The sequence below is a fragment of the Perognathus longimembris genome, chromosome 7 (genome assembly GCF_023159225.1).
Source record: "Perognathus longimembris pacificus isolate PPM17 chromosome 7, ASM2315922v1, whole genome shotgun sequence".
Lineage (NCBI taxonomy): Eukaryota > Metazoa > Chordata > Mammalia > Rodentia > Heteromyidae > Perognathus > Perognathus longimembris.
In genome coordinates this window covers 14,646,453-14,669,445 of record NC_063167.1, presented here as the reverse complement: position 1 = coordinate 14,669,445, position 22,993 = coordinate 14,646,453, and the positions used below count along the sequence as shown (strand labels likewise).

At 50.9% G+C, this 22,993-nt stretch overlaps 1 protein-coding gene across 2 annotated transcripts; it reads left to right on the top strand.

Moving 5' to 3' along the window:
* Positions 1-4,588: 4,588 nt before the first annotated feature.
* On the top strand, positions 4,589-22,646 carry Ifnlr1 (interferon lambda receptor 1). Of its 2 annotated transcripts, XM_048350517.1 has the most exons (7): positions 4,589-4,692; positions 8,458-8,581; positions 16,093-16,277; positions 18,351-18,493; positions 19,369-19,525; positions 20,315-20,445; positions 21,168-22,643. In XM_048350517.1, the coding sequence occupies exons 1-7, from the start codon at positions 4,635-4,637 to the stop codon at positions 21,954-21,956; spliced, it is 1,587 nt and encodes a 528-aa protein (XP_048206474.1). In that variant the 5' UTR covers positions 4,589-4,634; the 3' UTR covers positions 21,957-22,643. The 2 variants fall into 2 exon arrangements, with proteins under 2 accessions (XP_048206474.1, XP_048206472.1); XM_048350515.1 differs by lacking the exon at positions 4,589-4,692 and having other exon boundaries at positions 8,137-8,581; positions 21,168-22,646.
* The last annotated feature ends 347 nt before the right edge of the window (positions 22,647-22,993 follow it).

The window sequence follows — 22,993 nt, the reverse complement described above, 5'->3', positions numbered from 1 at the left end:
CCATTGTGTATGGATACCATACTTTTTTTTTTGATCCACTCATCTATTGTAGGGCTTCTGGGCTGTTTCCATAACTGGCTGGTGTAAATAGTGCAGCAATGAACATGGAGATGTAAGTGTCTTTACAGTATCCTGGCTTGTGATGTTTACAAGTTTTTTTTTTTTTTTTTTTGGCCAGTCCTGGGCCTTGGACTCAGGGCCTGAGCACTGTCCCTGGCTTCTTCCCGCTCAAGGCTAGCACTCTGCCACTTGAGCCACAGAGCCGCTTCTGGCCATTTTCTGTATATGTGGTGCTGGGGAATCGAACCTAGGGCCTCGTGTATCCGAGGCAGGCACTCTTGCCACTAGGCTATATCCCCAGCCCCTGTTTACAAGTTTTTTGAGCTGCCTAATGGGAGACTTTTAGGTCATAAGAGCTCTGGAGGGCTCAAAGTTTCATCAGGAAAGTTTCAGAGCCATCTTGAAAGCAAAGACTGGGCCTAATTGATCTTGGACTTTCCAGCCTCTACAATTGTGAGAAATATCCTTCTGTTGTAGTATAAAATAGACTAACACAGAGATACACTTGGGCATTGGAAGCAAGCCAAAGTCAGAGTCAAGGTTACGGAAAGTTCCCTGGGGGGAAGTTCTTAAGATCTGAGCCCTGAAGCAAGAATGCACCTTAGCTGTAAGACTTGGGGAAAAGGATTCTGGGAAGGGAACTCTTGCCACGGAGACCAGTGAAGGAAAAGGCCTGGCACATGAGAAGGGAAAGGAACCGCTGCAGGATGCAGCTTCAGCTCAGCCCGGAGGCAGAGGGAAGCTTCGGTGGGTACCTAGATTCTAGGGCACCCCAGCACCTTTGACTGCTGGCACGTGATCTCGAGCTTTGCTGTAAGCAGAACCTTTCATCCTAAGCTCTATTGGCCTTCAGGGCTTGGGATGTGGTTTGCACTAAATGGAAAAGCTCAGTGATGGCACCCACTGAAGTGATTTCTCTGCTAGAGAGAAGCAGGGGAGGCCCTTCCCAGGGGTGTGCTGGGGCCACCCTACCTCCTCCACTTAAACACTTCTCAGTACCATTTACTACTGCCTGATACCCCCACCCAAATGCAGGCTGCTGCTCCTGCGCCCACGGTGTTGCTCCGGACACATCAATGCTGGTGATCTTTGCTTATCAGAAAGACCTTGAGATTGGGGAATTTGCTTCTGCTTTGCCCTCACACCATCTGGGGACTAGGTAGCAGAAGTCTTAAAACCGCAAGCTGGGAGGACAGACAGACCAGGGTCTAAAATGTCCGTGGTCACATAATTAGCTGTGTTACTTAAGGAAGTAATATCACTACTGGGTTTCATCTGCTAACAGGAAACAATAATATCCTATGCACCGTTATTATGAGGATTAAGGCCTGTGATTATGAGCTGCACTGTATTGTAGTATGCAGTATGATAAACTACCATTTTCTCTTGTTTCCCTTCCTTCCTTTCTTTCTATTTACTTATTGTTTGTTTGTGCCCGTCCCAGGTCTAGTCCCTGAGCGTTTTTGCTCACAGCTGGCTCTACCACTTGAGCCACAGCCCCACTTCCAGCTTTTCTGGTGCTTAATTGGAGATAAAAGTCTCATGGACTTTTCTGCTTCGGCTGGCTTCAAACCACAATCCTAGCTACTCAGCTAGAATTACAGGTGTGAGCCACCAGTGCCCGGCTCATACTGGCTATTTTCAGTAAAGAGATACCAACAGAGATCTAGCCATTCTTTCCAGAGTGGGTTTCTTTTCAATATTTAGATGCCTGAAAGAAACTGGGGCCTTTGACTGGAGACTTAGGTAGAGACTCAGCTGTGCTTAGCTGGCTGTGATTTTTCAACTTACTTTAATAAACAACTTCTTCAAAAGGGTTTGAGGTCCAGCATGCCCAAGTTGGAGGTCTCAAAAATGTCTCTTTGAGGAACTGCAACACCTGGATGTACAGTTTCCTAACTTGGAATTAAGGGGTGGAAGGAAGGGAGCAAGAGAGAGCAAACGGCAGATTTTGTAAAAGGGAGTCAGCTGCTGAGGCGTGGCCCACTGTGGCCACTGCGTCCTGTCCCAGCTCAGTGGATTCCAAGTCTGAAAGAGATGCAGTTGCTGGCTGGAGAGAAAGTCAAATTTCCAAGGAAATCCCAACACCTGTACTTGACATCTCCGCGCTGAGGCCTCATTCATCTTCCCTGGTTCTCCGAGAGCCTCTGGGAAGATGTACTGGTTGGTGTGAAGGAACAGCACAAATTCCAAACCAGCCAGACATTTCCATACATCTGCCACCCTGGCCAAACTCAGAACAACTTTTAGATCCATGACAGATCTATAAAATGCTTCTTCTGATTGAATAATAGTGTGGAGTGGGGATAGAGAAAGCAGGGGTAAATGAAGGCACTTATCTGATTCCGAGTGCTGTCAGCGCATGAGTGAGATGCCAAGGTTAGTTCCCTTTAATAACAGACACAGACCCCAAACAGCGAGGACAGAAAGGGAACACACAGTTCTTAGCCAGGATGTGGGAACTAGGTGGGGGAGCAAATGTGTAGCCAAAATACTTTTATGGACACTTTTATGTGAAATACTTTTTATGTAAAAATAGAACAATTAAGCTTGCTGAGCTTGGTTTGGGAAGGGAAAGGAAAGGGAAGGGAGAGCGATGGAGGAGGTAAGTCTGATCTAGACACATTGTGTGCATGTGTGGACAGTCAATATGAAAGCCCCTTGTACAACTAATCAATGCTGAAAGATGAAAGAAGGAAAGAGAGAAAGGAAGGAAGAGAGAGAATGAGAGGGAGGAAGGAAAGAAGAAAAGAGAAAATACTCACCTAAGAACAAATGGGATGAGGGCAGAGAACCTGCATCTTCAAAAGGATGGAGGTTCAGGAATCCCCCTGCTAGATGTCTGTTCCTCCTCCAAGGTCACAGTCACCTCTGACAGTTAAGGACACCAGTGTGGCCCTGGAGTCAGACAGGCCCAGGGCTGAAGCAGCCTAGCCAGCTGGGTCCCTTGGCTGGGTTTCACACAGCATGTCTGTATCCATAGAGGAGGGGCACACTTCTCCAGGAACTATGTAAGGACCGAAAACATAGCTAATCAACCACAGTTGATGAAAGTTAAAAGTCTGACCTTTTTATAAGGGCTATAGGCATAAGGAAAGAGGAAGCTTAAGAATGACTTCAGATAAAACAGGACTGGTTCACCTTCCTGGATGTCTAAGAAAGGCAGTGCCTTGCTTATACAGAAACTTTCCAGTCTATTAACCTCAAAGAAACCAGAAGCAACACCCTCAAAGAGACTGCCCTATGCTGTTCTTAGCGGGAGCCAATGTAGGTTCAGTGTCAGCAGCTTATACTTTCCCTCCCTAAGTTCTCATTATTAAAAATATTCCTAGCTTTGGGCCTTTCTCCAGTTGCCATGTAGCCTCGTGGAGGGTGACTCCTGAAACCTGCTACTTTTTCTAGCTTGCATCCATGAGGGCTAGACTTTGATTCTAAGATCTCTCCATCTTTACAGTTTGGGATTCATGCACACATCACTAATTTTAGAATAAACACGACTTCTCCTTGGAAAAGCAACATTCATTAATGACTGAAAACCTCCGAAACCAAACAGGACCAATTGAGCCACACTTTCATTCCTGGCTTTTTTTTTTTTTTTTTTTGGTTGGTTGTGGGGCTTGAACTTGGGGCCTGGGCGCTGTCCCTGAGCTCTTGGTTCAAGGCTAGAGCTCCACCACTTTGAGCCACAGCGCCACCTCCGGCATTACGGCGGTTAATTGGAGATAAGGGTCTCACGGACTTTCCTGCCCTGGCTGGCTTTGAACCGCGATCCTCGGATGTCAGCTAGGATTACCGGCGCGAGCCTGGTATCCACAGACCTTGACCAGAGCCTTTGTACCGACTGGCGTGAACCCAGTGTGGTCAGCAGCTTCGCCGGGACAACTCCAGAGCTTCGGAGCCGCGACTGGAGGGGCCGGAGGGGGGGGGAGAGTAACCGGGGGGGGGGGGGGGGGGAAGAGGAGGGTAAGGGAGGGAAGGGGGGTAAGTCGGGGGGAAGGTGGGTAACGGACGGCGGGGGGGGGGGGGGGGGGTAAACTCGGGGGGAGGGTAAGGGGGAGGCGGGGTAGAAGAGGCTGCGGTTCCCCGATTCTCGCGGGACTAGGAGGAGCCGGGAGGAGTGCGCGCAGCGCTCGGCTGGAGTCCCGGCAGCGCGGGGACGGCGGGGTCGGGTCGGGTCGGCGCCGGGACCGGAGCCGGCGCGCGGCCCAGAGCTCGCGTCCTCGCCCTGCCCTCGCTCCTCGCCGCGGGCATTATAACACGCGCTGTCCTCCGCTGCCTCACGGGAAAGTTCACGAATCCCCCCGCCACTCCCGCCCCTTATCGGGTAAAACACGGGCGGCGTGGGCGTGGGCGTGGGCGTGGGCCTCGCCCCGCCCCCTCCCCGGCGGGGCCCCGCCCCTCCCAGCGAGGCCCCGCCCCGTCCGCCCTAGGCTCCGCCTCCCCGCCGCGGCCTGTCCGCCCCGCTGCCCGGGGGTGGCCGGAGCCGCCGCCGCCGAGGACCTGGGCCGGGCTGGGCCGGGCTGGGCCGGGCTGGGCCGGGCCGGGCCGGGCCCGGCGGGCTTCCCCCGGCTGAGATGTTGGGGTCCGGCCCCTGGGCGCTCCTGCTCCTGAGCCTGCTGCGGGCCACCGCAGGTGAGCGCGCGCCGCGGGAGGGGACGGGGACGGGGCCGGCACCCAGCGAGCCCCGGCCCGCCCGCCCGCCGAGGGCCCGTCTCGCTGGGTCCCGGGGCTGGGACTGACCCGCTCCGAGGTGGAGCTCCCTCCTTTCCGGGAAGCGGGTCCCGTTTCCCAGTTCCAGGCGCGCCCTGGGGCGCGGCTGCGAGTACGGTTCGTCCCCAAAGTGTCTTTTAAGGTTCCCTAAAGCCGGGAGGGACGGGGTTGGGGGGGGGGGGGGGGACCGGCCGGCCCCGCCGGCCTCTGGCCTCGCAGGCCGAGGGATGGAGTCCTGACCCTGCCCCGTGCGTGTTGAGACTTTTTCTTCCTGGTCTGAAACCCTAAATTTTCAGAGCTGGAAAGGATCAGAGCCCACACTTCGGAACGACATCTTCGCCTCGGGGATCATGGGCTATGTAAGCTTTGCAACCTAGTAGCCATCCTAGGAGGTAGAGTCTCCTTTTTCATAGGGGGAAACTGAGGCTCGAAACCATTGAAGGAGATCTCAAGGAGAATAGAGGAGATGAGACACCTGTGGAAGCCATGTTTGTGTCCATAATGTCAACAGAGACAGCCCAGGCCAGGTGGGGGCCGGGCTGACAGCTGGGGTAGAGCTGGACCCCCAAAGGCTTTAGATTTCCCTAGTGGCACCTGACACCGCAGGGCTCTGTGTTGGAAAAATGGAGGAGAACGGAAAAGGAATAGGGCGGACCTGATCCTCACCAAGCGAGGACTGTTTATTGAGGAACAGCAATGGGCACAGACCTTCCATGGCATTGGAGATTGTGCAAGGAACTGGATTTCGGGGTGGGCTTATATAGGGCTTAACAAGGAAGCAGAAATTAGAAAACGGGTTATAATCTCTTGGGGGCCCAGGGCGATGCCCTTGGCCAGGCCCACAGTGGAATGCTCCACCTGGTTTGAGGGGCTGTTGTCCTCTGGGTACCAAGGGTGCTGTCCTTGGCTAGGCCCAGATTGGAATAACCTGCCTGCGGACAGGCATGTGGTCAAGCCTGTTTGTGAGCACCTGACGCCCTGCTTGACCTTGGGGAGCAAGGCAGGAATCCATCCTTCACTTAGGATGCCTCCTGGGACCAAGTTCTCCCACAGCTCAGGACACGACTGTGTTCCCTTTCAAACCCCCTGGCACGCAGTGGTCCACAGATGCTGTGGCCTAAGGTGGCCTGTGGACAGAAGTATAAATAAGGCTAAGCTGGGCCCGGGAGAACTGAGAGGAGAAAGGAGAGTAAAATGCTCAGAATTGTCAGGGCCCAGCTTGGATTTGAATCCTGAGTTTAGGACTCATTAGCTGAGAGGCCTCATTTTCCTACCTGTAATGGGATGGTTAGAATCAGAACCTACCTCCCAGGGAGGTGGTCTGAGGATTAAGGAAAAGAGACAGGTAAAGAGTCACAGCCTTATCAAAATCGAGAGACAAAGGATAAAAAGACTAACGATTCCAAAAGCAATACTTGCAGAGCCATTTGGTGTAAACCAACTGACCAACTCAAGGTGGGAGAGGGAAAGGGGGAGGAGGGAGGGGGCAATGAGGGAGGAGGTAACAAACAGTACAAGAAATGTACCCAAGGCCTAACGTATGAAACTTTAACCTTTCTGTACATCACTTTGACAATAAATAAGAAAAAAATTAACACAAAAAAAGAAAGAAAAAAGAAAGGGGGAAAAAAGGGGGTGGTCACAGCCTGGCTCATAGGACACAGGACACATTAGCTACTACTAATTTTTTTACATGGTGTGTGTGTGTGTGTGTGTGTGTGTGTGTGTGTGTGTGTGTATTGGTACTGGAACTTGAACTCAGTGGCTCAAGACTGGGGCTCTACCATTTGACCCACGCCTCCACTGCTGGCTTTTTGCTGACTAACTGGAGATAAGAGTCTTGGATATGTCTGCCCAGGCTGGCTTTGAACCTTGATCCTCAGATCTCAGCTTCCTGAGTAGCTAGGATTACAGGTGTGAGCCACAGTGCCTGGCTAAATGCTCTAAATGCTGTTTATTCTTTTTATCATCCACAGTAGAAGCACCACCTCATAGAGATATCACTTCCCTGGAGGAAGTGGCATTTGAACCAATCTTTGAAAGATTGGATAGTGAACACCAGGCAATCCAAGACAGCAGAGTCCAAAGGCATCCAAAAGGACACAGGGGACAGGGCAGAGGAGAAGTGGAGGCCAGTTGAGGGTGGACAGGCAGAATGTCACTGAGAGACAAAGGAATGTGACAAAAGCCAGGGGAGAGCCAGAGGGGCAGCCAGGGGAAGGTGAAGCAGAGGAAAAAGCACGTGCAAAAGTCCAGAGTGGGTAGCAGGCCGGGGTGCCCCAGGAAGAGGCAAAGTCCACATGTCTAGAGAGTGGGGAACCCGGGGAAGAAGGTGGCAGTAAAGACTTGGGAGTTTTGTTGGAGTGAGATGGAGAGGAGGGAAACCTGCATAGCGGCGGGGCGGCGGGGTGTTAAAATGAGGCTGAAGTAGGGGATTGCTAGACCCCATCCTCACAGCCACGCCGGGTGCCAGGCTGCAGTACTGACAGTGCGCCCTTCACACACACACTGGTACCTGGTGGATGGACAGCCTAAGCCCTCAATCAGAGGTTCCTCCATGGGGCATTTGCTAATCCTGGCAGACATCCTTGTGGCTTGCCTGACCATCATCCTAGTGCTGGGTGCCAGCTTTGTGTTCTCTGTAGCATCCTGGGGAGAGCCCAGCCTGGGGCAGCTCCTGACCCTTCCATGGAAAGAACAAGTTCGCCTCCTTAGGAAATAAGATCAAGGAGTTATTACTCAAGATCCTGGTGCAATAAGTCATGAGGTTAGTTCTCTGCCCCCCGGTCACATGAGGCAGTAATGCAGAGTCAAACAGAAGAGAGAGGGAGAGAGAAAGAGGCCTGAATAGGTCCACTGGGCAGCCACCTCTGCTGGCTCCTCATTCCTCCATCTTGGGAGCAGAGGAGGGGGGTATGAGGGACGAGGTAGCAAACAGTACAAGTAATGTATCCAATGCCTAATGTATGAAACTGTAACCTCTCTGTACATCAGTTTGATAATAAAAATTTGAAAAAGAAAAGAAGCCTTTAAGTGGCTGAGCGCCGGTGGCTCGTGCCTGTATTCCTAGCTAGTCAGGAGGCTGAGATCTGAGGATCAATGTTTGAAGCCAGCCAGGGCAGGAAAGCCCAGGAGACTCTAATTAGGCACCAACCCCCCCCCCAAAAAAAAAAAAAACCTAAAGTGGAGCTCTGTCAAGAGGTAGAGTGCTAGTCTTGAGCAAAAAAAGCTCAGGGACAATGTCCAGGTTCTGAGTTCAAGCCCCAGACTGGCATCAAAAGAAGAAGAAGAGGATAAGCAGTCCTTAAGTAATCTATGTTACAGCATTACTCATCCCCTCAATGCATAGGAGGCGTGTACCTGCTGTGTATCAGGAGCCATTCCATCCAGGCTGGTTCGGGGAACCCGGAACATGCGGAGGGAGACCTTGAAACCCTCTGGGCTTTTGCCTTTGGAGATCCAGGGCAACAGAGCCATCAAGATGGCCGCTGCTCCGTGGTCCCTGCTGGAACCCTCGGGGGTCTCTTGTCATGACACAAATGTCATGGAGAGGAGAAGGGACTGAAAAACGGCCAGTGGCCGATCACTTCAAGCAGCTGCCTTGCTGTCTTGCTGCCCTGCAGCTCTCAGTGGCTATGTCTGGACCAGCCCTGAGTTCCAGGCCTCATGATCTCTTCTCCCACACAGGGATACCCAGGCTAGCCCCTCCTCGGAATGTGACTCTGTTCTCCCAGGACTTCGGTGTGTACCTGACATGGCTCCCAGGGCTTGGCAACCCCCAGAACGTCACCTATTTTGTGACCTACCAAGGGTAAGGGGAGCCTCTGAGCTGGTGGGTGGGAGTGGAGGGGTGTGGGGGGGGGGCCATCTTCCAGTGCTTCTCTGGGTCCAATGGAGGATGGCCTATCGCAGGTGTTTGGAAAGAGGCTTCATATAAAGGTTGGAGGTGGCGGGATCCATGCAGAGGAGACCACTCAGTAGCCTGCCCGGGATGGAGAATCACTGGAGCAGGGCTTGGAAGGAGCTGCTAAAGCCAGGAAATGTAAGGCTTGAGTGCCCAGATGAGGTCCTTGGAGTTGTTCCAGCCCGTTCGTTCGTGAGAGCAGACCTGTATCCAGGAGCTGATACTGCCTCCTGCAGAGCCTGGGGACTGAGGCACGCTCAGATCATGGCGCTTTCCCTTGGGAGCTGGACGGGGCCTCACAGTCCTTCCCATCCAAGCCCAAACAGTCGATAAATACTAGCCCAGAGGCCCCATCTTTCAAACATAGATGGGAATTATTGGGAAAATGGAGGAAAACGGAAAAGGAACAGGCTGGACTCGATCATTAACAGGCAAGGACTGTTTATTGAGGAACAGTGAGGGGCACAGACCTTCCAGTGGGTTTGGAGGTTGTGCGAGGGGGTGAATTTGAGACCTGGCTTATATGGGGTCTGAGCAAGGAGGCAGAGGTTATTGAAAGTGCCACTAGGTTTAGCAAGTTGGTGGCTTTTCCTTGGGCCCACAATGGATTGTTTACAGCTGGGCTTAGGTGAACTGCCCTGCCTGCACATCAAAGCAAGTCAGCTCATACGTGGGGTTTTGCCTGATGCCTGTATGAGCCAGGGAAAACTGGGTGGGGGTCAATACTTCATATTCCATCTTTGAATGCATAAAAAGAATGGGCCCAGAGGGGAGAGGCAAGTCCTTCAGGAAAGGCCTGGAGTTCTTCAGTAGGAAAGCAAAAGAACAGAGGCAGAAAGGTGGGAGAATCATCCTGGAATTGGTGAAGGCAGAAGCAGAAAGGGGAAGTGCTCTCATGACCTCAGGCCCACCCTGGATGAGGCAGGTGCTGAGTCTTCAGACTGGAGGGAACAGGTCAGGCTTGATTTGTCCAAGAAAGCTGCTGATAGAGCCAGAAAAAGAACCCAAGTCTGTCTGATCCCAAAGTTTGTGCCTTTCTTGCCCTTCTGTCAGGGTGATGACCAAAACTATAGCTGCAGATACAAATGAGCAGATCCGCAGATGTGAGGGTGGGCCCCTGGCTCAGACCAGACTGCAGGTGAGCATTCCAAAGCAAGAACCGGGTCAGGAGATAGGACAGATCCATCACAAGTAGGCTGCAGTCTGCTGTTCTCTTGCTTTCATTTTCTTCTTCAGTAACTCCTCTTGGTCCTATGTTGGATCTTCTTTTTCTGTCTTCAAATCCCAGTTATGTACTTATTGTTTTCTAAATGGAATAGATTCCACTTTTGATTTTAAAAACTTCATTGTTCAAGATTACTCAACATGTTTCCTGGTCAGGGAACCAAAAAAAAAAAAACATTACTCAACATCCCTCTTACAGTCTTTAGTCTTTATCTTGTATGGTTTTTGAATATGAACACACACACACACACACACACACAGAGGCTTACATGTTGTATATGCACTTGGTCACTATCTCGTAGCACTGTTTTGAAGGGACAGTCCAGAAACTAGGAGGTAGGACCTAGCAGAAAGAAGTAGGCCACTAGGGGGCAGGACCTTGAGGGATGTTTTCCACTTCCTGTCTTCAGTGATCAACAAAGCTCTTACAACCAGCCACACAATCCCACCACCATGATGCTCTGCCTCACAGTGGGCCTAGAATTTGGAGCCAAGTGACCATGGACTGAGCTCTCTGAAACAGTGGTCTGGAATAAGTCCTTCTTCCCTTTTAGTTGTTATTATCAAATATCTGGTCACCACAGTGGGAAAAGTAATACCGTTTTAGGTTTTCCTTAATAGCTAGTCTTCTCTAGCTGACAACTTTACAACTGAGAAGGCCTACATTAAAAATAATAATAATAATCTCCTTATTGAACTCAATTGTCCTGTTAAAAATCACCATTACTATGAGGCGCCAGTGCCTCATGCCTATAATCGTAGCTACTCAAGAGGCTGAGATCTGAGGATCACAATTTGAAGCCAGCCTAGGTAGCCAGGACTCTTATTTCCAATTAACCACTAGAAAACTGGAATTGGTGCTGTAGCTCAAAGTGGTAGAGTGCTAGTCTTGAGCACAAAAGCTCAGGGACAGTGCCCAGGCCCTGAGTTCAAGCTCTGTGACTGGCAAAACAACAACAAAAATCAACATCACTGAGTTAAACTTCACATGAACCAAAGTACCCCATTTCAGTCTTATGAGATGAATTTGGACAAGTATATACACCTATATAACCACCACCATGATTCAAGTATAAATGATCTCCATTGCCCTTGAAACTTCTCTCAGGCCACTTTGCATCAGTCTCCTGATAAACCTAGACAGCCTTAGATCTGCTTTTTTTTTTTTTTTGGCCAGTCCTGGGCCTTGGACTCCGGGCCTAAGCACTGTCCCTGGCTTCTTCCCGCTCAAGGCTAGCACTCCGCCACTTGAGCCACAGCGCCGCTTCTGGCCGTTTTCTGTATATGTGGTGCTGGGGAATCGAACCTAGGGCCTCGCATATCCGAGGCAGGCACTCTTGCCACTAGGCTATATCCCCAGCCCTAGATCTGCTTTTTGACTGTTCCAGAATTTCGTACAAATGGTACCCTTTGTGTCTGGCTTCTTCCACTGTGTTTCTGATTTTTTTTTCACTTTGTTATGTATTAGTAGTTTATTTCTTTTTGTTACTGAGTAGTATTTCATTGTATGACTAGGCTACACTTTGTTTATGCATTTTCCCATCAGTGGCTATTTGGGTCACTCCAAGTTTGGTGCGTGCGTGCGTGCGTGCGTGTGTGTGTGTGTGTGTGTGTGTGTGTGTGTGTGTGTTTGCTAGGGCTGTCATTAGCTCTCTCTTCAAGACATGAATCTAACATGCAAATACATTCACCTCTCTTTCAACAGACAAAAAGTTCTTAGCCCATTCTAGCACTGACTCCTGAGTCCAAAGTCTCATCTAAATATAATCTAATATCAAGTGTGGGAGTAAATAGAGGTATGATTCATCCTGAGGCAAAAATTGTTCTCTACCAATGGACCCAAGAAAAGATGTGCCTCTAAAACAAAATGGTAGACATTCCTAGTTCCAAAAGGGAAAACAGGAAAGAAGGAAAGAGCAACAGGCTCCTGATCAAATTTTAAACCTAGCAAGGAAAATTCTGTTAAGTTTTAAGCTGAAGAATTGTCCTTTTGGCCAGGTGTAATGGGACACACCTGTAATCCCCCTACTTGGGAGACAGAGGCGGAAGGATCAAGAGTTTCAGGCCAGCTAGAGCCGAAATACTAGAAGACTGTGTCTCAAAACTAAGGGGGAAAAAAAAGAATAATCTTGTTTTGCTTACTCCTCTGTCCCCTGGGGCCACGGGGTAGCAGCCCTCCCCTTTGCCCTATTCTTAAGACACTGGGTAACAGCAGCCAGGTCTTGGGTGGCAACAATAGCTGCTGATTTCTGAATCATCTTTTGGGGTCATTTTTACCTTTTGTGTATGTGTGTCAATTGTGGGGCTTGAACTTAGAGCCTGGGCACTGTCCCTGAGCTTTTGTGCTCAAAGCTGGCACTCTGCCACTTGAGCCACAGTGTCACTTCTAGTTTTGGGGTGGTTATTGAAGATATGAGTCTTGTGGACTTTCCTGCCTGGGCTGGCTTTGAACAGCAATCCTCAGATCTCAGCCTCCTGAGTAGCTGGGTTACAGGCATGAGTCACCAGCACCCAGCCGTCTTTACCTTTTCTTGAAGGACAGTGAATATTTCATGGCCAGATGGCTCTGTTGTGCCCTCTGGCAACCTGCCTTCCTTCTCTGGTCTCCCTCTGCTTTAGTCAAAGCTGGAGGTATTCTGTCTTTGCTGGTATAAACTCATCTTCAAGCTGGGCACCAGTGGCTCACACCTATGATCCTAGGTACTCAGGAGGCTGAGATCTAAGGTTTGCGGTTCAAAGCCAACCTAGGTAGCAAAGTCCATGAGACTCTTATTTTTAATTAACCACAAAAAAGGAGTCCCCCCCCCCCAAAAAGGAAGTGGAAATGTAGCTCACATACTACCCTTACACAAGAAAAGCGAAGACACAGCAACCCAGGTCCTGAGTTCAAGTCCCAGTACAGGCACACAGAAGGAAAGAAAGAAAGAAAGAAAGAAAGAAAGAAAGAAAGAAAGAAAGAAAGAAAGAAAGAGAGAGAAAGAGAGAGAGAGAAAGAGAGAGAGAAAGAGAGAAAGAAAGAAAGAAACAAAGAAAGAGAGAAAGAGAGAGAGAGAAAGAGAGAGAGAAAGAGAGAAAGAGAGAGAGAAAGAAAGAAAGAGAAAGGAAGGAAGGAAGGAAGGAAGGAAAAGAAAAAAAAACACCTTCCTTTCTAGTTTCTGCTGACATGGCTGATTGAAACAAGTTGCACCCAGGATGTCCTTAACATCTGCTCTTCCATCCATCACCTTGCTGTTCTCTCCAGAACACAGCTTCCCTTTTATTTCTACATTGTATCCCAAATCTAGCCCGGCACTGGATCTGAGGCTCTGAGGATTGTATCTCAAAGCCAGCCCAGGCAGGAAGGTCCACGAGACTCTTATCTCCAATTAACCACCTAAAAAACAAAAGTGGCACTGTGGCTCAAGTGGCAAAGTGCTAGCATTGAGCAAAGGAAGCTCATGGACAGTGCCCAGGCCTTGAGTTCAAGCCCCATGACTGACAAAAAGAAAAGAAAGTATCCCAAATCTTCAAGTTCTGGCTTCTTTTTACAATTTCTTCCGTTTATCTCCTCTCTCACAACTTACTATAATCATTGCAAGAATCCAGGCCATACTGTCAACACTTTCCTTAGAAATCACTTCTGCCAAGTATCCAGGTTCCTCCCTTTCAACTCCCATTTTCTACAAAACAAAACACAATTCATAAAATTCACAAAACATGATTCTAGTTTTGGTAACTGAATGTACAAGAAATGATCTGTTTTTCAATCTCTCTGTGCCCATTTTTGTATTCCAGTCAACAATGTATGAGAGTTCTAATTATCCCATCTGCTCACCAACATTTAATATCGTCAGTCCTTTGGCTTCTTATCTGTTCTAGTGAGTATGTACTAGTATTTCATCATAGTTGTAGTTTGCCTTTCCAAAATGATGACTGGTGTTAAAATATCTTCCTATGTGCACATCTGCCATTCATGTCTGTTTTGGTTAAATGGCTATGTAAATATGTGGCTCATTTTTTTTCACTCACTAAGTTTTCTCACAATTGAATTGGAAGAGTTCTTTGTTTATTTTAGATTCCAGTCCTTTAACAATGTATATATTATAATGGTTAATCCTGCCTGTCAACTTGATTCAATTAAGAGACACCCAGGAGATTAGCAAAGCACTTCTCCAGATGTGTCAGGGCATTTCCAGCGAGGACTAAGAGGGGAAAGCCCTGCTGTCAGTATGGGCAGCACCATGGAGAAAGCTAGTAACTAGGACAGCTTCTCTGTCTTTCTCTTCTCTTCCTGTTCACTGTGATGTAGCTGCTCTGCTCCTCTTTGTCAGTCTCTCTCTCTCACTGTCTCTGTCTCTCTCTCTCTCATCTTCCTGTCCGCCATGACATGAGCTGCTCTTCACTGCTGTGCCCTTCCCATCAGGATAGACTGAAACTATGAGCCAAAATAAACCCTTCCGACATTGAATTGTTCCCAGTGTTTATTTAGCTACGTAAACAGAAAGTTCCATTGCATTGGACACACATCTCACATATTTGTATTTTGATGGCACTGATATTTGAACTCAGGGCCTTGCATTTGCTGGGTAAGCACTCTTGCTTTAGCCATGCCTCCAGTCCTTTTTGCTTTAGGTTATGTTCCAAGTAGGGTCTTTTTTTTTTTTTTTTGGTTATAGACCTTGATCCTTCTACCTATGTCTCTTGCATAGCTGAGATTACATGTATGAGTCATTTTTCCTCAGTAATTGAGTGAAGTTTCTTAAAAATTTCTCATTATAATCATGACTATTTATTCCTATGGTTTTGCTTATATTCACTTTAGAAAGTATGAGCTGTTTGAAGAAGCACATGCAAGTTGGAATTTTCTATTCCTGTAGAATAGAATTGTTTATGATTGTGTATGGCTCCCTCTTTAGTATTGCATTGGACTTTGAAGTGTATATTTGTCTCTCATTAATATAGCTACAGTTCCTCCTTTTGTCATTGTTTGTATAATGCTTTCCACCAAGAAACAAAACAGAGGAACTGATTCTTTCCCAAAATCTGCCCTCTCTATCCCCCCTGGGCTCTTCATTCTCCCATCACTCAGTCCTCAATCCCAGAAGTATTCTTGGTTCTCTCTGGTTTGAACTCAGAACTTGGTGCTATCCTTCACTTTTCACTCAAGGCTGACACCCTACCACTTGAGCCACAGCTCTACTAGCTTTTTGCTAAGTACTTGGAGATAAGAGTCTGATGGACTTTTCTGCCTAGGCTGGCTTTGAACCTCGATTCTTAGATCTCAGCTCCCTGACTAGCTAGAATTACAGATGTGAGCCATGTCTGCCTGGCCCCGCCGTGGCTGCCTGACCCACCGGGTTTTGCCTCAGTCTACCACAGCTCCATGAAGGAGGTGTTGCAGGTGGGAAACCACGGCTGAGGGCCGCTCACTTGCCTAAGGACCAGAGCTAGCAGCGGGCAGAGCCAGGGCCCCCATCATCATTGTCTTGAGCTTCCCTGCATGGGGCAAGCTCCTTTCTGTCACAGGGCTTTTCTTCTTGCGATTCCTCCCCCACAGCCTCCCCTGGCTCCCCCTTCCTCCTCACCAGGGTCTCAGCCCCAGGATCATCTTCTTGGACTTTTCTGAGTCACTTTTGTGAGTAGTCACTCCCATGTTACGCTTGCCGTGCCTAGTCACTGTTTTTACCAGCTCCTGGGTTGATCTCATTGCTTTAACTACTGCCTCTGGCCCCTCTCCCATCAGATCTAAGTTCCTGGGAAGTGGAGGTGCGGTGGGACCACAGCTGAGATGGATTACTGATTCACGACTGACCAGAATATAGATTTCATCAGACATTAAAATCATAGATCAGCATGGTGCCTGGCACACAGCAGGGAGTCCAAAAGTGCCTGAATGTGTAAACATATGGAAAATACTCACTAGTATAGTGGTGGTAGCAGCTACCACTGTAGAAGGCATTGAGCAAGTGAGGGACGGAGCCAGGACTGCCAGCCAATCTGTCTGGTGATAAAAATGAGTTCCTGGTCATAGTAACCTGATTTTGCCACAGCTGATGGCTGCAGGGGGAGGGGGGAAGGGGAGAGAGGGGGAGTGGACAGAGGATGGAGATGGGCAATGGGCTGGAGGAACGAGTGACCACATGTTTGGTAAATTCCCCTCTGATCGGAGGCTGAGTCCACAATCCCCTGTTCTCCTGTCTCTCCCCCCACCCCAGCCTCATAACTCCCAAACGGTGGCGGAAAGTAGAGCGGTGCAATGGAACCCAGGCACTGCTGTGTCCCCTGATGTGCCTGGAGAAGCAGGACCTGTATACCAAGTTCAAGGGACGCGTGCAGGCTGTGTCTGCCAATGTCAAGTCTCCAAAAGTCGAGTCCGAGTACCTGGACTACTTTTTTGAAGGTAGGTGTCTGCCGGGAAGGGACTGACGGGGAGCCTCTCCCTATCCGGGAATTCTATGAGCAACACAGGGGCCTCCAGAGCAAAGAACAGGAGCTGAACAAGAGATGGAGTCAGTTGGCTCACATGTCCACAGAAACTGGAAAGTTCCACACCAGCTGTCTAGAGGGAGAGGTGGGGGGAGAGAGGGAGAGAAGGGGAAGGAGGGAAAAAAACAGAGAGGTGGGATCTGATGCTATAGGGCCCAAAAGGTCTCCAGAAGACCACAGGTGCAAGTTCAAGTTCCGAGGCCAAAGAACCTGGAGTCTGCAGCAAATGCACCTGCACAGGAACAGAGACCGAGAGTCACAAAGCAAGTTTTCCTTTCTGCATGTTCATCCATCTGGTCTCTACCGCATGCAGGGGGGGTTCTCCACACCCCAGTCTCCAGAGACAGGCTCACAGACATGCCATCCGTGTCCCACTTCCCCAAAGCAGAGAGCACCTGTCCAAGGCAGCTTGCTACTGCCTGGCTTCCCACCAGCCCCTTAAGGGGGAGGAGCCAGGGACCAGACACAGCCAGGAGCCAGATCTGCACAGCACCTGACTCCACACAGGGAAGCTGGGGACTTCTAGATCATGGAAGAAATGCAACAGAACCTCCTTCTGCTAGCGCTTGGCATGTTCTGCTGTCCCCTTGTCGTGACCCAGTACTGTCCCAGTGCCTCATATATGTGTTCTTTCTGTTTCTTTGTGCCAGTATTTGGGCTTGAACCCAGGGCCTAACACTCTTGCTTAGCTTTTTTGCTTGAGGCTAGCACTCTACCACTTGAGCCATACCTCCACTTCTGGTTTTTTTGGTGGTTAATTGGAGATAAGAGTTTCTGGGACTTTCCTGCCAGGGCTGGCTTTGAATCTCTGTACTCAATCTCAATTCCCTGGGTAGTTAGAATTACAGGCATGAGTCACTGGCACCCGGCTCTCACATACATTTGTTGTTGTTGTTATTTGTATGGGTCTTGGGGCTTGAACTCAGGGCCTCGGTGCTGTCTCTGAGCTTTTGTGCTCAAGGCTAGTGCTGTGCCACTTTGAGCCATAGAGCCATTTCCAGATTTTGGGTAGTTAACTGTAGATAAGAGTTTCATGGACTTTCCTACTCAGGTTGGCTTTGAATTATTATCCTCAGATCTCAAGCCTCCTGAGTAGCTAGGATTATGCCTGGATACACACTTATTGTTATTCTTGTATTTGTTAGAAATAATTTTTAATTTGATTGGAAAAGTATTTTCTATACACTGTATACACTGTAGAAGTTTTGGGAGTGGGAGAAGATAAAATTAAGAAGGGAAAAATATTCCCCATGCCTGCCTTAAAATAACATGTGTAGCCACTGGATGGGGATGGAAGCGTTTTATTTCTTAGTCTCACTGAGATTCACTCACTTTTGAAAAAACTAAAAAAAATAAAGCAAGCCAGGCACTGGTGGCTCACTGTAATCCTAGCTACTCAGGAGGCTGAGATCTGAGGGTTTGAAGCCAGCCCCAGGCAGAAATCTCCAATTAACCACTTAAAAAACAGAAGTGGCACTGTAGCTCTAGTGGTGGAACACTAGCCTTGAGAGGCTCAGAGACAGCACCCAGGCCCCAAGCTCAAGCCCCATGACTGACAAAAAAAAAAAAAAAATCAAAACTCACAGAAGCCTAGTAATGTGCCAGGATAAACCATGACTACGTCATTGATGAGTACAGTGTGTAAGTCGGGGTCCTTCTGATCGAGGCTAGGCCGGGCGAGGAAAATGAACACTCAGATGGTTGCCTTCATAAAAGCTTAACTCTTGTTATTGGCTGTCCAGGAGTCTCTAAAAATGTTTAAGAGCAAAATAGGGTTTGTGCCTCCGTTTTTCCTTGTCTACAGGGGGATTATGGTACATCCCTCTCTGGGTCAGCGTGAGACTTAAAGAAAATAGGTGCTTGGTTGCTCAGTAGGTGTTTGGCAAATGCCAGCAATGCTTTCTCCCTTGAGACAGAGCTAGGCGGAGGCCGCAGGAGACAGTGCAAGCCCTAGGGAGCTGACACGTCCTGGTTCTGTTTCTACCAGTGGAGCTGGCCCCGCCCACCCTCGAGTTCACCTGGATGGAGAAGATCCTGCGTGTCAACGCCTCCTACCAGCTGCCCCCCTGCATGCCCCCCATGGACCTGAAGTATGAGGTGGAACTCTGGGCAGAGGGCGCCATAAACAAGGTGGGCAGCCCCTTTCCTCCGCCAGGCTCCTCCCCTTCTCTCCACCACTCAACCAAACCCCAGCACTCTTCATCTTCCCACTGCATCCCACACACCCCCTCCAGGAAGCCTTCCTGGCAGCCAGCCCCTGATGATGCACTGTGAGACTGGCCTGTGAGCCACCTCCCCATCCCACGGGTCAGGTGGAAGCCATGCCCGCTTCCTTTAAATGTTATTATTGGCCTCTTCTCTTTTCCCCTCACTTGACTGAAGTATGACGAGCTGCCAGAGACTGAGTTACCAGGTCACCAGATTCATTACAGAAACCCCCAAATACACACAGAGGCCCTAGAGATAAACAAATGACTTTCTACCCAGCTTCAGACCTGTTTCCAGTGCTGGCCTGTGTACATACCCAGTTCTATTTAAGACAAAGGTCGACGGGCTCTTTCTCTGCAGGGCCGACAGCAGATGTGCCAGGCTTTGTGGCTCTGTCATGCTGTTGTGACTCTGCTGTTGTATCACAAAATGAACCACAGAAGCCAAGCCACGGTGGCTCACGCCTGTAATTCTAGCTACTCAGAGGCTAAGACCTGAGGGCCCCAGTTCTAAGCCAGTCCAGGCAGGAAAGTCCATGAGACTCTTATCTCCACCTAACCAGCAAAAACACTGGAAGTGGAACTGTGGCTCAAGTGGCTTGAGCAGAAAGGGCTAAGGGACAGTACCTAGGCTCTGAGTTCGAACCCCAGGACCAGAAACAAACAAAAAAAAATCAAAATCACAGAGACAAAATGGAAGCCAGGGATGCCAGGCTTCTTTCCTGCTTGTAGTCAAGCCACAGGCTCCGGTGAGGAGCCAGAGTTTTTCCGCCAAACAGAGCCCATTTCTTTCTCTAGACGCTGTTTCCTGCCACCCTCTATGGCCAGCCAGTCCACATCCCTCTGAAGCGGAGAACAGGCAGACGCCACTGCCTCAGGGCCAGAACCATCTACGCCACCACTTCCAAGTACAGCCGCTTCTCAGAGCCCAACTGCCTCCTCCTGGAAGCCCCAGGTAGGTGCAGAACTGAAGTACTGCGGGCACTTCCCCCAGGCCTCCCAAGTCCTGTGAGGCAACCCTTGCAAGTGTGAATGTAAGCCAGGCCATCAGTGGTCACAGCCCATGGTCCTAGCTACTCAGGAGGCTGAGATCGGAGGATCCCAGTTCAAAGCCAGCCTAGGTAGGAAAGTCTATGAGACCTTTATATCTAATTAACCACCCAAAAGCCAGAAGTAGAGCTGTGGCGCAAGTAGTAGAGTACAAGCCTTGAGGGCAAAAGCTAAGGGACATTCTCCAGACCTTGAATGCAAGCCCCAGTACTGGGGGCGGGGAGGGGATTGAATGTAGAAAAATCCCATTTCCCCTACACTCACTGTGTCTCCAGGCAGTTTCCTAAGTCTCTGAGCCTTGCTTTCCACAGTCTGTAGGATGGGCTTGGCTTTTTGTTGTTGTTTCTTTGGGGTTATTTTGCTGGTCCTAGGGCTTGAACTCTGGGCCTGGGTGCTGTCCCTGAGCTCTTTTGCTCAAGTCTTGCACTCAACCATTCGAGCCATAGCACCACTTCAGCTTTTTCTGTGATTAATTGGCGATAAGAGCCTCTCAGACTTTTCCTCCCTGAGCTGGCTTTGAACCGCAATCTCAGATCCCAGCTAGGATTACAGGTGTGAGCCGCCAGCCCCTGTTGGATGGGCTTGTTCTTATGTGGACAGCATAGGCAGATGTCTTGGGAGCACTGTGCAGGGATGGCCGAGGACCTTCACTGCATCCACTATGTCTGTCATCATTGTCATCTTCCCTCCCCAGGGGCCAGCTGGGCGGTCCTGGCGCTGCCCTCAGTCCTGCCTCTGCTGCTCGTACTGGCCATTGGGGGCATGATCTGGAAAAGTGTCAAGGGGAACCCCTGGTTCGAGCTGGAGAGGATGCCTCTGGCCCTGGTAGGGCAGGTGGGAGGGGAGGGTGGGAGGCTGAGGGCAGGAAGCAGGGCTGAGTTTCAAGTAGATGACCCCCACTGGAATATCACTTATCTTTGAGTCAAGATTTCCACCATCACCGCTGCATTCCTTTAGCAAGAAAATTAGTTTGTGCGTGACTGGCAAAGGCCCTCACTTTCCCTCCGGTAATGATTTGTCACTTACCCCAAGCAGAGTTCATCCCTGGGGCCCCAAGAGAGATGGCCAGAGGGGCTGAGGAGAGGTCCTGGAAGGGTGTCACACCACGGCTGAGCCTCGCCCAGGCTGGCCTTGGGACACAGCCCGGCTCCCTAAGGCTGGGGCCGGGAGGCGCCTGGGCCGCTCTGATGGGGCCCTGTCTTGGCCAGGACTCAGCACTGACGCCTTCCCTTCCACCCCTCAGTGATGGTGCAGCGGGCGTGGGGCTGGGTGGGAGCCCCCTCACCTCAGGGAGCAGCTCTAAAGTGTACAGTGGCTCCAGGGGACCCCGGCAGAATTCAATCCAGCTGTGCTGGTGGCATCCTGCTGGACCGCACCCTCCACGCTGGCTAGCCTCGCTGCCGCTGTCTGTCTGCTCCCTTGTTCGCGCTTTCTGGGTACAGCTTACACAGGAGCCCTGTCTCAGGTCTGTGTGCAGGGAGGCCCAACTAAGGCGGCAAGCACAGGAAGTCTGACCCCTCTGTTCTTTCCTTCTCTCCCCAAATCAGGATTTTTCCGGATGCAGACTCCCCACAGTAACCTGGCAGCCCAGTGGGGCAGAGTCACTGGATGATGTAATCCTCTGTCCCCCAAAGGAACTGCCCAGAAGAGCCAGGCTGGCACCCCGAGTCAGGTGCCCCCCCACTGGACAGGCAGGCTCAGTGGACAGTGCTGAGGATGAGGACGAGGACACGGATGTCTGTGACAGCTTCCACGACTACCTTTCCTCACCCCTCCTCCTGGCCCAGGAGCTCCACCCAGCAAGACCCTCAGACGAGTCTAGGGTGTGCTCCGGGGGGACCTGGATACCCCCAGGCCCGTGCCCAGGCTCCCCTGCCTGGGATTCCTCACCCGGGAGCAGCCCCAGCACTGGGGACTCCTCGTTCTTGGAGGAGGCCGGGTCCCCCAGCTGTGTGGTCGCGGAGTCAGGCCAGGGGCAGGGTGGGGACAGGTGTCAGGACTCCGTTGCTCTACTGGACTCCTCAGAGGACTCCGGCTCCCCGGAAGAGCCCCAGAAAGATGACCTCTCCTGGTGGACCACCTGGGGCTCCCCAGCCCCACAGCGGAGTCTGGTTCCTGGGGAACCCCCAGTTTCTCTTCAGACATTCACCTTCTGCTGGGGCAGTGGTCCTGAGGAGGAGGAGGAATGGGAAGAGGAGGAGGAGGAAGAGGAGAGTGAGAGGGGATCAGAACCTAACGACAGCAGCACTGGCAGTGGAGGGGCTGAGTACCTGCAGAAGGCCCAGTTCAAGGGTGGGGTGCCAGGACATTACCTGGCCAGGACATTACCTGGCTAGCCGAGGCCTCCCACCTAGTCTGGCGCTGCTGCCACAGGCCAGGTGTGGCACAGCCACACGCTTCCCGGAGGCCACCATCTGAGCTGAGCAGGAAGATGCCGCCAGTTCCTATGACGGGGCCATGGCCTTAGATCAATCTGCAGGAAAGATGTAGGTACGGATGGGCCAAAGTCAGCCTGGAGTCCTCATGGGAGGTTGGGTGCCAAGGGAGGTCCCACGGGAGGCACGTCTGGTGTGCCAGGGCCTCGTCTCCCCGCCGAGTGATTCTGGATGACCCCCACCCCCAGCACCCCCAGCACATAATGAGAGGAGTTGGAAGATAGTAGCAGGGTCGTCCTTCAGAACCTGGTCTTCAGAGGCATGGCATGGCGCTGTTTTTAATGACAGACACATCTAGGTTCATACCCCAGCCCTGCTGTTTCCCCTCCCTCGTTCTGCCTCTGCCGTCTGGGTGCAGCAAGGATCCCGGCAGGCCTTGGGTGTGAGAAGCGCGGGCCTGACATGTCAGTGGTGCTCTCTGAATGGTGGCTGGCAGGATCCCCCATCTGCCCAGATCCCACCTGGGACCCCTAAGCCCAACCTGGCTGGAAGCCCCCACCTTCCAGGCGGTCTTCCCCCTTCCTTCCACCTGGTCCCACAAGGTTCAGCTTGGCCCCTTGCCTCCCACCCCCATGGGGTCCACCCGTCAAGGGGGCTCGCTCACTGTCCCCATAGGGCAAGGATCCCTCATGTGTGGCACTTGGGGTACTCTATGGGTTGAGCCATGTCTTTCGGGAGAGGTGGCCATGCTTGGCTCGGAACACTGTGACTCACTGGAGGCCTCCACCCACTGGGCTGCACAGTAGCTGGGTGAGCTGTCACCCTCAGGCCTGAGGATTGAACAGTGGTGGCTCTGGGGCCTGGGCCCCGCCCTTCAGCCTGCCAGGACTCTGCTCTGTTATGCAGGGGGGATAAAAAAGGATCCTCACTACCATTTTCCCCCAATGGTGTGGTTTTGAGGCTCACCCGAGGGGACCTCAGCACACAAAATGCATGCG